Below are 14,113 nucleotides of genomic sequence, written 5' to 3'. Positions count from 1 at the left end.
AAATTTTTAACGATAATAGAAATAAATGAACAAAGAGCAATAAACAAAAAACATTTGAAATAAAAGATTTTTGTAAAAAAAAAATATTTATTCAACTTCTTAAAATAAAACTACTTTTCTTATAATAAAATCTTTAAAGATGCTTTTAAAATATTCAATATTATTGCCCATTTATGCTCCAAACTAAAGTAAAATTATCTTCAATTTGAAACATAATCAATAAATGTGATATGGCTTATAAATATTGAATGTTTAGAAGCCGCTGAAAAACGATTTATCTGTTATGGATAATTATTTGATGTTTAATGAAATATTTTTGTGGATTGATAATATAAAACATTAAACGTATTTATAATTGAAGGTTTGATGAAGGATTTAATTGGTCTGAATCTATTGAACAGAAGGAAGTCAAAAGTGTGTCCATCCAGTAAAATTACCAATAAGAAATTTATAAACATTCTTTCACATTTTATAATCAATTCAAAATGAATATTGATTTAATACATTGGCATTGCATCTGAAAATATAAGAATTTATTAACATTTTCATCCACAATTTTGAAATTATTTATTAATCAATTAGTTGAGGGTCCATGGTACTAGTCTCCAGCAAAAAAATTCACATCATTTTTAAATAATTTTGTTTACAAAAAAAAAAAAAAGAAAGTTAGTTTGTTGATTGTCTACCCTGAATATGAAAGTTTCTTAATTAAAATTCAATCACCTAAATAATTACGCTATTGCCAAAAAACGTTATAAGTAGATTGATATTTGATTTAATATAAGGTAATAGAAAATCAGTAAAATCACATAGTCTTTGAAATAATCTTAAAGGTGATATTTTAGAAAAACCGACCGAAAACAATGGTCCTTATACAAAGCTCAATGTATTTCTTATTCTAAATATATTTAAATAACTTAAGAAAAAAATCAAGAGATTATTATTCAGTGAAAAGGCATTAATAGAAATATATTCAACGCGTTATTAAAAAAGGCGTTTCGGGGAAAATGCATTGAATGTTTTTAAGTATAAACATAATCGGTTAATAAAAATTCTGTTTAAATATAATAAAAAAAATTGTTAAATTTTTTCCAGATTTACGCCTTAATTCAATCTATTTAGGTACGTCAATCAACGATTTAATAATTTTAAGTATGTGTAGAGAATTTACCGTAAAATGTTGTGGATTTTTTTCTTAAAAGGAGGTACAAAATAGAATTTAATTGAATAAAATTTAACGAAAATTGTTGTAATTATAGTTTAGCTATCTTCTACAGTAATTACGTGAGAAAATAATTTATTTTGTAGTGAAGGGTAATATGGTTCATGTAAATTTTTATTTGTAAATAAAAAATTCTATTTATTGTTAAGGTTGTTGTTGTTTTAAATCTCAACGCCTTTATTATTACTATAATATTTAAATTTAAACAATTAACTTAATAAACGGAGCCATAGAAGGAGCATATGGCAATTTTCTTTCATCATAGAACGTATACTCAAAAATAAAATAAAAATATTATAAAGGTTTTACAATATTATTTAATAAAAATTCATTGCTTATTCGAAGTCGATAAAAAAATAATCGCAGAAAAATACACAATACGTAATTCTGTGTGTTACAAAATGTATACCGGCCGTTTGATTTGAGAGATTTGATACATATGTATACATTAAGCAATGTGTATAAGAAATAGTGCATCTCTTGTAGCTTTGGTGCGAAAGGGGGTTTGTACCGCTTTGAGTTGTGTGACGGTTCGCTACTATCCTGTGTCTTTCTTATACACATTGCTTAATGTACACACATATATATACTCTTTCATACTCGTAAGATACAATATACGAAAGTGTGAATCAAACGGCCGGTATATATGCTATATTTCCATTTTTTTTTAATTCTTTAAATTTGTTTTTATCAAGGCAATTTTAATTTTTTTATGATAATGCAGAAATTAACAATTATCGATATACATTATGGTTTTAAAGCCTTAACTAGATTACTAGAAATACGTTAAAATTGTTTACCCCCACACTGATGTTATATCTGAGAAGTAACCTAATTTTCAATTAGATTAATTTGTGAAAATTTGATTTATTATATCCTAATCGAATAATTTTATTTTAATTAATGCTTCTAGATAATTGGACCGTCTTTTTAAATGGTACAATAATACCATATTCTATAATGCTCATATTGTTAAAATAATTATTTCTAAATATCTTATTTGATATTCACATTTATTTCTATTAATTTTGCAAGGAAAAATTAATATAAAATGTGATATTTACATTTTATGTAAGTAAGTGTCTCCGTTGCGACAATAACCGTAAATTTTATTATATGGACCTGCCGACGTTGGTTTGGTCATATTACTTAATTATCTACACAGAAAACACAACAAAACTTTAATTGAGACAAACTCGTATTGAGAAATGCATTTGGATGTTTTTTCGCAATCGTAAAAAAATGATAAAATATTAATTCCGTTATAATTGACTTATGGATAAGGACAAAATATGGAGTGCAATAAAAAATCTCCTAAGATCCTACAGAATTAATTCTATCACGATCTCATAGAATTCTATCAGTCGATTCTTAACTGCATTTGTCCATGTTTTAAAAGACCTTTTTTATACGGAACTTTTAGGACTGAAAACCAAACTTTGGATTCTAGAACAAAATATAGGTACTGTATTTCATTACAACATGATTAACAACAACCCGGCAAACAGAGCTACTTTCTTTCAATAATTATTAATTCACAGAAAAAATTTAACAAAAACCATATAATTGTGGAGGGTAACCAAATGATTACGCAGGAGGGCGTGGTGGATAATATGAAAGATAACCTCCAAAACATACATTAAACCTACCATTAGCAAGTATACTTGGAGCACACATTGGGTATGGTAATGTTAAGCATTCTGGACGACCACCGCACTCAGTACGAGGACAATCATCTTGCAAACCATTCCGCCTGCCACATAAACATCCAACGTATAATTCACCTAGTACAAACAGAATAATTAACCATTTTTAGTTTTTTATTTACACTAGGTAAAAATGTTCTGCGTTACATGTACGCCTCAGAGTCTATAACTTCGTTTCCATCGAAAAAGGACAAGAAGCGATAAGAGGATATTTGTTTTAGACTCAATGATCGTCGTATAGATAACTATAAAATTTCCTATCGTAGTACCCGTAGTAAAAATAACAATTTCGATTCAATCCAATTAAAAATTTTTGAATGTGTTTGAATATCTTCCCACTCATTTGGTTTAAAAGTTTAAATCGATTTTAATCGGAATAAATAGGAAAGTAATATTTTTTTCCAAAATATTTCTATTTATTCCGATTTTAGATTTTAATGGGTTTCAATCGAAAAGAATAAGAAGCATTCTGATTCAAAATTTGGAATGAATTTAAATAGGATTGATTCGAAAACCAAAATCTAATTAGTTCCGATTGATTTAATATTCGTTTGAATAGGGATTGTACTAACCGTTTATTAGTTCTCGTGATTTGACTGGACATACTAAACTTCTACAAGCTGTTGATGGATGTGGTAGACATGGGTCACAATTTCGATATCTTGGTGGGCAAGGTTCGTAATACCGATATCTTGGCGGATCACAAGGTCGATAACTCGGATTGCATGGGTCACAATATCGAAGATTCGGAGGACATGGATCACAAGATCGAAAATTTGGAGGACATGGGTCACAAGAACGAAAACTTGGAGGACATGGATCACAAGATTGGAAATCTGGTGGACAAGGAGGACGAGGATTACAAGACTGATAACTTGGTGGGCATGGATCACAGGACCGAAAACGTGGTGGACATGGGTCACAGGACTGAAAACGTGGTGGACATGGCTCCTCGCAGGATCGAAAACGTGGTGGACATGGCTCACAAGGATGAAAACGTGGTGAACAAGGAGGAGGGCATGGTTCTGGACAAGGATTACAATATGTTTCACAACTTTTTGGAGGGGGCGGTGAACAACAATCTTGCATATATGGTGAACAATATGATGGACTACATGGTGAACAGGGTGGTTCGTAACATTGTGGTGGCATTTCACAATCCATACTACAGCATGAGGTACGTTGATAACATGGATCACATGGTGATGGACCGCTGTTAGGACAAAATAAGTTTAATTACTATATTTATACCATGCATATATGAAATATACATAGTATATTAAGTTTAGTCCCAAGTTTGTAACGCTTAAAAATATTGATGCTACGAAAAAAATTTTGGTATAGGTGTTCATAGAATCACCTAATTAGTCCATTTCCGACTGTCCGTCCGTCTGTGGACACGATAACTCAAAAACGAAAAAAGAGCTGAAATTTTTACAGTGTACTCAGGACGTAAAAAGTGAGGTCGAGTTCGTAAATGAGCATCATAAGTCAATTGGGTCTTGGGTCCGTAGGACCCATCTTGTAAACCGTTAGAGATAGAACAAAAGTTTAAATGTTAGATTATATTGGCTGTCGAAGGACACTTAGGCTATAGAGCCCATTGTGATACCATATATGTGTTTTACCACCTTTCCGCAGATAATTTCATTTATCAGCTCCTCAATTTCAGAGGCTGAGTGCACCTCCTTCATGCATATACCTATGCACTGCACCAGCCCATCACAACTTTGTTGCGACGGCGGGAATCGAACCCGCTACCCTATGCATACCGCGGACGGAATTGGTTTCGCCTTAACCAACTGAATAATAATAGGGCGACCACGACCTTGAATTTCACTTAAAGGTCACTCGGATTTGTTACTGATAAAAGATAAACGACCATTAGAAAAAATATTCCTTATAAAAAAAATGTAAATATATCATCTATACGGCATGAAATTAATCTCGCTTGCTTTGCTTTGCTGTAAGAAGAGCTTTTATGAATGTTAATGCATAAAACAGAGAACAGTACAGTAGTTTTGTGTTGTACTATATTTAACACTAGTTCTCGACTAGTCTCCTATATCAGTACTAGTAATGCTTGATATTACTTAACTTTGGTGTTTTGAAATAGTATAATCGTTGTCAATGGACACACTTAACTGATGTATGCCACTTTGTATGCCTAGCTATGAGTACAACACAAAACTGGTGTACTGTTTTCTCTGTTTTATGTATTATATTTGCATTCAATATCTTGCTTTTTTCTAAATAAAAACGTTCTAGTTTTAAATGGTCTTCTAGATCCATGGCACAAGATATCCCGCTTTGAACGCAAAAACTTTTATTATAAACATTTTTGTGTATGCTGTATCTACTTTAACCTACATTCTCATTAAAGGGTTGTAGGTTGCAAAGACACCAAACACATATTAATTCTTTTTATTGTGTTAAATTAATTTAAACGAAAAAATTTCGCTCGACTGTTCTTTTTCTGTAGTTTTTTTACTTTTATGCCTGTTGATTCTGTTACTTACCAAGGATTATCGTCAATTACATCAACCAAATTTTTTGAACTACCCAGAAGTCCTCTTCGTCTGTATGGTGGACTACAACATGTAGGCATTTTATTCGGAATTGAGCGTTTCGTTTTAGATGAAAATTAAAAATGATAAAAAAAAGATAACGCACAAATACACTTATGATTTAGGATTTACACTTTTATTAATTCAAATCATCAAGTATAAAAAAAAATTAGAAATAATTATACCACTGTTAATTTTGTACTTTTACCCACTTTATGAATGAATTGTATTTTTGAATTTAGTTTTTGTATATTCAATCATTGTTTTTGTTTATAATACTATAATTATCATTACCTTAGATACTTATTATTCAATGATTGTATGATCTACTGCCGTGTCCTGCAGGTTTGGTACGTAAAGTATGTTACGTTAAAAAACTCAAAGGGGTATAGGCATATTTTTCTTTGATAAAGTGTCGTAAAAACTATAACAATACAATGCATATTTATAACTAGTTAAAATTTTTATGCTACTAGTTACCATGGCGACGTAAGCTCTATTGTTGTGAATTTTAGAAGTAGAATATTAAAATAACGCAACATAATTCAATGTTTTAGAAGGTAGGAAATTGTTGTTCGTGCCGCAAATCATTCAAAATTAAAGGCCAAGAAAGTGAATTTGTAAATACTAAAGATTGTACTCTAATCTTCTTTTATTTTCAAAATTGTTTCCTGGCCGACTCAGCTGTTACGTCTAAATCTACCCATTTACTTTATAACGCCAATTCTGTGAAAATTTAGGTAAATTTTACGTTTTCAACCCGTAAGAGATGGTCTGACTAATGCAGTACCACTACCCTCAACCGAAAATCCTTAAATACTCTTAACAGGAATTTTAAGGAAGTTTCACCGATGCACATAATTATTATAATACCCAATACACCATGTAGAAATAAAGTAAAAGCATTTCGTAATAAGATAGTAACGACAGAAATAAAATAATGCACAGCTTTCTGCAAATGTACCTAACAAGCCATGCATACATATTTGACACGTTAACAAGTTCAAAGTTTTACACAAATCTATTGTTTGTTGAATAATAGACTAAAAGCCCATGCTAAAATTTTTCGGGTAAAATGTTCCACCAGGAATCATGTTGAAAAAAATGCTCCTATATATAAAAGTAAGTTTAAGCACCATGGCGTAATTTTAGTGCGATACAGGCTGAGTACAGGTGAGAATTGAATGTCACACCCCAAGCGGAAGGTGTTAAGCTAATAAATTCGCTAATCTATAATAAGAGGGTGTCTAATAATATAAGCGATGGTGTCAAAAAAAAAAACTGATATTAATAATCCATTTTTTTTTGTTGACCATGAGGAGCGTCTCCCCTGGATTACAATGCTTACCTAATTTTTTTTACAAATTATTTCATATTTTCTTTAGACCTCCATTATTTCTGCTTTAATTGTAAATATGCCATATGATTTGGAAGCCAACAATATTCATGATTTGCACCCCACACAGACTCAATTTATTTGACGGAAAAATTTTTTTAAAATTTGGTACTCGACCCTATTATAATATCAATAAAACCGTATAGTAAATAAATGCCTAAGTTCTTAAATGCCGTTGAAATTTTGAGACTATCAAAATGTTTTTCAATTTACTCAAATAAAATTAAAATATTTCGACTCGTAATACGATGAATTACAGCCCAATTATTCTAGAAAATGTTTTCTCATACGGTCTCTGGAATATATTAAACCTCAAAGTTTGCGAAATATTTGGGAAAAATATTTTAAACTCTATTTCTATGTTAATTAAATATTTTTTTTTATTGCAATTTTTTCGTTCATTCGATTTGTTGCAATTTTGCCAATTACAATAATACAATATTTAATTCAAATTTATGGCATACAATTATTCAATTGAATATAATCAAGATGAATTAAGATCTTGTTAAAAGTATTCGAAATATCAAATAAACAAAGGCAACCAAGTTATTTAAAAATATACATCTAATCGGCTATAATAATATATCTGCAAATAAAAATCTAATCTCATTGTCGTACTGGAATGGTTGAGAATTTAATACACAAAGGTTATCTCGATTATAATATTTATCGGTTTTTATTATAATTATTTATGAAATATTCCTTGCACGATTTACAAAACTAATTAGTATATTAATAATAAAATAAATTCATTGTGGTATGTTTTGGTTTATAGTTTGTGTCCTTGCAATATAATTGTGTGCAGTGATTAAAGGATCAATATGAGTCAAAAAATAATTAATAAATACATAAATGATGTATCAACATGTATTGATGATAATTTAAAAGGTTTTGTACAAGTATATCCTGGATTAAAATTGATTTCAAATCATCGAGTGGTTATGATTAATTTTGATAATCAACCATTAGATAAAGTAAGACTTTTAAAATTATTTAATGTTTTAAGTACCAATAATTGAATACCATATTATTTGGCAACTAGAGACCATATATTATTCTATGACTGAGACATTCTCCCAAATTTTTATGCCGCGTACCCGCTAGGCAATAAGATAATTTTATTATTAATTAGGAGTCAATACCAAAAAGGGTAAATATATCGTTGTTTTGTCATTGTATAATCAACAGAAGATTCGGCAAAGGGTTCGCACAAGTCAGAGAGTATATACTTATCATACTTATAGCTATAAATCAGAATTGGAGTGGTGGAATTTGTTGAGAAAATTTGTTTTTTCAGATAAACAAAAGTAATTTGTTGTTTGTGTTTTCGAGACCCCTTTATTACGGATATTGTTTTTTATTAATATATTTAATATTCATGAGAAATATTTTTTGGAAAAATTTAAGCCTTGGGATTCGTACACATGAGGCTAAAATTTTAAGCCAACACATTAAGCAAGTCACAAAGGCATAAAATCACACAGCGAGCCGTTACACGACTGGCTTCGTATAAGTTAAATTATCTTGGTTTTGAAGTTAGAAAGTCAATAAAGAACCATCATAAGCTTGCGTTTCACGCCATGCACATTAAAGTCTACTCTCAAACTTCGTACACATGAAACATTATTTTGAGGCAGCATGGGAAGCAGGTGCTTGGGATAAGTATTATCAAAGATAATAAAAGAGAACTCTAGGATTTTTCGAAATAAATTTTTTGCTTGGAAAACTGCAGAACATACAAGTATGTTTTCACTAGGCGGTTTTATGGTATTCGTGTAGAGACTAGCCGATTTGAGTTAGCTTCCCTAATTTTCTTGTGCAAAACCAATGATATGATATCTATTACTTAAAGGACTATTAAATTCATTTTCTTCTTTGCAAAATACTGAGACTGTGCTCTAATTTACGAAGTATCTAAAATTAAAGACATAATGGGCGTAGAATATGTTTCTTGCGTTTGGTACATTAAAACGATACCCGCGGCATCTATAATAAAATTTGAATGCTGTTTTTAATAAAAATTATTAACTTTCGGGATATTTGCGAAAGACTAAAATTTAAAAAATTGACCATTTCAAATTAATTTTTGATCGAAATATTTTAGAACAATTTTATCAAATTTTAGGATAAAGTAAAAGATACAATTTGTAAATGTATATCTATTGGTGAAAATAAAATAACAGTAATAGAAGATAGTAATGTTGGTGTAATTTGCGGGGGCGGTGGGGGACATGAACCATTTGCTGCTGGATATGTGGGGTATGGAATGCTAAATGCAGCAATTTCTGGTTCAGTGTTTGCATCTCCTCCAACAGTGAATATTTTATATGCAATACGAACAATTGCTCAAATTAATAAAGGTACGTATGTATATTGACTAATAATTCTGCCCCTTAGTATTATTGGTCCTAATATTCTTGTTTTAGAACCAATGATTTGAGGAGGTGGGACTCAAAATTTTACCCTGACACTATTACAGTACCACAGCCTGATTAATTATTGTTTTAGGTGGAGTACTAGTGATAATACCTAATTACACAGGCGATTGTTTAAATTTTGGACTTGCGATTGAAACGGCAATTGAAGATGGTATTCGTGTTGATAGTGTTATTGTCAATGATGATTGTGCATTAATACAACAAACCAAAGGTACAGATAGTCCAAGCAAAGTAGGCGCACGTGGTCTGGGCGCAATGGTTATTGTACAAAAGGTTGGTGATACTAGATATTAACAGTTAAAGTAGGTTGATTAAATTCCACTAGATCTTAGAACAAGATGATCTAAGTACTAAAGAAGTTGATGTAAATAAGGAAAACTCTTGATATATCTTGATTTTAGAAATATTTTTCAGAGCAAATTTGTTCGGCTGCTTTTCGCTGCCAAATGCATTTAGATGAAAAACTCAATTAGAAAAAAAATCTTTTAGCCAACAGAAAGGCATTATATTATTTACTATATTTCGTTGCTTAATAATTTCCCCGGATAACGCTGAAAAAAACTAATATATTAATTTGTAGATTAGTGGCGCAATGGCTTGTGATGGTCATAAATTAGAGGATATAGTTGCAATGATAAATAACAATATTTTAAATAACGTCGGCTCAATGGGATGCTGTTTGCGTGCATGTTCTTTACCTGGACAGTCATTACTTTTCGAGATAGATAATAATGAAATTGAAATGGGTGTTGGTCTACATGGCGAGGCTGGTTTTAGGCGTACCAAATATACAACTTTACATGATATATTGAAAGAATTAATTCAAAAGATTATAACTAGTGTTGGTATCCAAGAGAATGATTCTATAGTTCTACTTGTCAATAATTTAGGCGGGTTAGCAAAAATAGAAGAGAATATTATTAATAATCAATTAGTGAATATATTAAGTAAGTAATATTATAATCCCTTTAGAGTTTTTATTATTCATCCGATAGGGTTTATTGGACGAAAAAAAATTATTTCCTGTAGCAAGTGTCAAGAAAGGAAAACGGCTAATTAACAAATAACCAGAAAATCTTAATCACAAAACAGTTGGTTTACTCGTAGCTAGAATAAATTGTCTGAAAATTTCGGGTACTTCAGATGGTCCATATCTCGGATCAATCTCTGTGGTGTTGAAACAGTGATGTTATTTCAACTGCATTACCTGGTTAATTTTACTTTTGGAAATTGAAGGCTATAAGCTATAGTTCTTCTCGCTGCACGGCATCTTTGATTCAATCTTCTCATACCGCCAACATACAAAACGATTTCTGTTGATTATATTATTAATTCTTTAAACTCCTTCGTAGGCATTGTAGTTTTGTACCTGCAAGGCTTAAAACTCCTTCGATTGGGTTTATACAAGCAGGTGGGCCTTGTAGTTTTGCACTTGAGGTTTAAAAGGCTTAAAACTGAGACTAACCATTTGTAGTAACCCTGCATAAATAAGCTCATATAAGTTTTCTTTATTTTAGATAATAAGTTTAAAATAAAAGTATTAAGAATATACAGTGGAAATATTATTACATCATTGGATATGCATGGTGTACAAATAACAATATTGAATATGAAAAGTAATGTACGAAAAGATATATTAAAATATTTGGATGCCCATACTGAAGCACCTGCTTGGCCAAAAACCAAGTATATAATCAATAATCTTAATAACAACAATGATAATATTATTGAAGATAATACTACTGAGACAAGCCAATTGGAGTCAGCAGCTCCAGATTCAACGAACCAAATTCTTTCCGATGCTAATATTTTATTATTAAAAAAAACCATTTATAAAGCTGCGAAAGCGATTATTGAAAATGAGCAATATTTAAATAAGTTGGATAGTGGTTGTGGTGATGGAGACTGTGGTTCAACGCTTAAACTTTTTGCAAAAGGTTTGGTCATAATCAAAAGATATAATATATTACTTTCACTATTAGCTAATATTCAAAATATTTAGGAAACACAAAGAATACTTTCATAAAGCCAAATAGTGGTTTCAAAGACATATTTGAAAATTTGTCAAAGAACTGTGCCGTCTTTCAGCCCATAGTACTGTGGTAATTATTATATTACTTTTCAAGAATATAAATAATAGTATTTTGTGAAATAATTGCTGTATGCTGACTACTGCCCATCGAAACAGAAGAATTGAGAGTTATCCGCTCAAATTGTTAATTCAGAACCACTTCCAATTTTGCACCTACAATATTCAAAGCGTATACGTGAATGTCGAGTATTGCTTGTGTCCGATCGAAATTTTGTGATATTTCTGTGGAGAATACTGTCACTTTTCCTACTGGCATTTTTTACAACTAATTGTGAGAATAGCAAGATGTTAATTTCAAGGTGTTGAGTTTTATCGATTGTTCTGCAAACCACTTTTGATAGAGTTGTCCGAAGCCATCGTGTGATTAACATGAGTAGTGATTAACAGGTTGTATCTAGCCACGGCACTAGTGACCCAATAACTTGTTTTATATAGTGATCGTTAGACCGAATCAACTATGACTTACGTCTAAGCTTAAACGTTTCTTGACAGCTGTTTTGCTAAGATAAGCTGCACATTGTATTACGAACTCTTGTACAACTTTTACTTGTATTATTTTAGGTATAACATTGACAAACATAAATGATTTCCCATCGACACCATTCAATATATTTAAAAAATTATCAACGATTGCTGAAAGTAAAATGGGTGGCACTTCTGGTGCAATTTATAGTTTATTTTTTACCGGCATAACAAAATATATAAAAACATTATCAACAACCTTCAATTGGTCACATGCCATAAATAATGGTTTAGGATCAATTATGAAATATAGTAAAGCAAAAGAGGGTGATCGTACAATGGTTAGTATAATTTTATATTCAAAGCTACTTAAAAATATCGCATACAAAGAAGTATTTTTTTATTCTCAATAATTTTAAATTAATAATAAAGACTTGGAACCGCTAATTTATTCCCGATTCATATGACAGAATTGATGAGAAAATCAGCAGAAGTACGTATCGTATGTAAACCTTCCAAAAAATGCATGGGACAGTATTATCCTAAAACTTTTATTATTATTGATTAAATTTATATTTGGCTATAAACCCTAGATTGACATGGTGAATTCACATCGGGGCGATAGAATAGCCTACGAACTTGACAAATCAGTTTATAACGATCCGTCGATTATCGCCAATAGCATAGGTATTAAACCTTCACCATAAGGCGTGAGCAGACTGCCTAATCGTCAAAAAATGTCCGAACTGTCGTATTTATCGGAGGTCACATTGTAAACATAATTTCTCCTCTATGTGAATGATCATAACTTTTATATTTTCAGTTGGATGTACTAATACCTGTTTGTAATGAAATAAAGAAAATTGATTTTAATGATGAAAAGAATATAAATAACGTATTGAATAAGATAAATGAATTAGCAAATCAAAATTGTGATAAAACTAAATTTATGCAAGCCAAGTAAGTATTATAATTTATAGTTTCATATATAACAAAAATTAGATGTTCCTCCATTAAGCTTTTTTTAAATTCTAATTGCTTCTATTTTTACTTTTTGAGAATATAGCATTGTTACGGAACAACTAATTATTATATCTTAATTATTTTCAATATCACGTTATCGTTAAAATATATTCTTTCTAGAGCTGGACGAGCTGCTTATGTTGAATATCAATCCAATCAAGATGTAGATGCGGGAGCATATGCTGTGAAGATTATTGTTAATAATATAGTTGCTACAATAATCAAATCATAATATTTTACAATTGTTTTTATTTTATTATTATTATATAAACTATTTTATTTTGGAAAACGTTAAGTCTTTTTAATTATATTACTAACATACCAATATCTAAAACGAAGAGCCTATACGAGGGAATTAATGCGATGTAGCTAATTCCTGTTCTATTTATATCTGTAGTCTTTACACTTTTATAAACATATTCTTATCACACAAATATTTTAGTGGTACCCACTTTAACTCACGATATAAGAAATCGAGTAGGATGTATTTTAAGGGATTGAATTTCCTGTACTGACGTGTCTCGAAGAAAAATAAAACAAGTAAAGTAGAATAGAATTCTTGAGAATGAAGCAGAAAGGAGCATGACTGAGATATAGGGAGTACACATTAAGCATGTATTATGAAAATTGTAAAATTTGGGAAACTCATTTTATCAAGGACAGAAATAAGCAAGGCTCTTGTCAAAAGCATGCCTTCAATAGACCTCTTCATTTTAAAAAGTGATTACCTTTTGTTTCGGACAGTTTATTAAAAAACTAATGTGATAAAATGAAACAAATATCTTGTATCTTTGTCCAACTTATTACTGCCTGTACGAAACAAAAATGAATCGTCAAAATCATAAGCTGCTTTCTACCATTTCAAAGATAATTCGAAAAAACAAAGGGTGTATTAGCATGTGTAGCTGCTTTCCAGTTGAGAATGCAACAGTCTTTCAAATTTCTGGTCTTGATAAAATGGCTTGGCAAAACATTCACTGAATTTAAACGTAATAGTCACTGTAGGAGATGCTAAGATTCATCAGATCCCTTTTTGAAAGAATCATCGAATGAGAGTAATAGTCACAAAATGCGATAGCATAGTATACGAAAAAAATCTGAAGACAATACAAAAGAAACAAGTTTTACTTCTCTCGTGAGCTTAAGTGGGTGAGTAAAGTATTTTCAAAACAGTTTTTTAAAATCATATTTATTATTAAATTTTTAT

At 30.4% G+C, this 14,113-nt stretch overlaps 2 protein-coding genes across 2 annotated transcripts; one reads left to right on the top strand and one right to left on the bottom strand.

Moving 5' to 3' along the window:
- Positions 1–163: 163 nt before the first annotated feature.
- On the bottom strand, positions 164–5,646 carry LOC123305214 (extensin-like). The gene is made up of 4 exons (XM_044886867.1): positions 5,448–5,646; positions 3,501–4,141; positions 2,872–3,006; positions 164–517 (listed from the first exon to the last, which is right to left on the bottom strand). The coding sequence occupies exons 1-4, from the start codon at positions 5,534–5,536 to the stop codon at positions 498–500; spliced, it is 885 nt and encodes a 294-aa protein (XP_044742802.1). The 5' UTR covers positions 5,537–5,646; the 3' UTR covers positions 164–497.
- A 2,015-nt stretch (positions 5,647–7,661) lies between these two features.
- Positions 7,662–13,138, top strand: LOC123305059 (triokinase/FMN cyclase-like). The gene is made up of 8 exons (XM_044886667.1): positions 7,662–7,865; positions 9,017–9,251; positions 9,400–9,602; positions 9,910–10,276; positions 10,847–11,266; positions 11,983–12,224; positions 12,707–12,843; positions 13,027–13,138. Exons 1-8 carry the CDS (start codon positions 7,713–7,715, stop codon positions 13,136–13,138), a joined length of 1,869 nt encoding a protein of 622 aa, XP_044742602.1. The 5' UTR covers positions 7,662–7,712.
- Positions 13,139–14,113: the final 975 nt, after the last annotated feature.

This window comes from Chrysoperla carnea, chromosome 1 (genome assembly GCF_905475395.1).
Source record: "Chrysoperla carnea chromosome 1, inChrCarn1.1, whole genome shotgun sequence".
Classification (NCBI taxonomy): Eukaryota; Metazoa; Arthropoda; class Insecta; order Neuroptera; family Chrysopidae; genus Chrysoperla; species Chrysoperla carnea.
Note: the sequence above shows the minus strand (reverse complement) of the source record. Positions and strands in the feature narration are given on the sequence as shown.

What these genes read in the sequence shown, in the direction of transcription:
- LOC123305214 (XM_044886867.1), bottom strand. Translation starts at nt 5,536, where the DNA reads ATGCCTACATGTTGTAGTCCACCATACAGACGAAGAGGACTTCTGGGT. An exon ending in GTAATTGACGATAATCCTTG is followed by an intron (nt 4,142 to 5,447) that starts GTAAGTAACAGA and finishes TTGTCCTAACAG; the next exon opens with CGGTCCATCACCATGTGATC. An exon ending in ATCACGAGAACTAATAAACG is followed by an intron (nt 3,007 to 3,500) that starts GTTAGTACAATC and finishes TGTTTGTACTAG; the next exon opens with GTGAATTATACGTTGGATGT.
- LOC123305059 (XM_044886667.1), top strand. Translation starts at nt 7,713, where the DNA reads ATGAGTCAAAAAATAATTAATAAATACATAAATGATGTATCAACATGT. An exon ending in GCTTAAACTTTTTGCAAAAG is followed by an intron (nt 11,267 to 11,982) that starts GTTTGGTCATAA and finishes GTATTATTTTAG; the next exon opens with GTATAACATTGACAAACATA. An exon ending in ACTAAATTTATGCAAGCCAA is followed by an intron (nt 12,844 to 13,026) that starts GTAAGTATTATA and finishes TATTCTTTCTAG; the next exon opens with AGCTGGACGAGCTGCTTATG.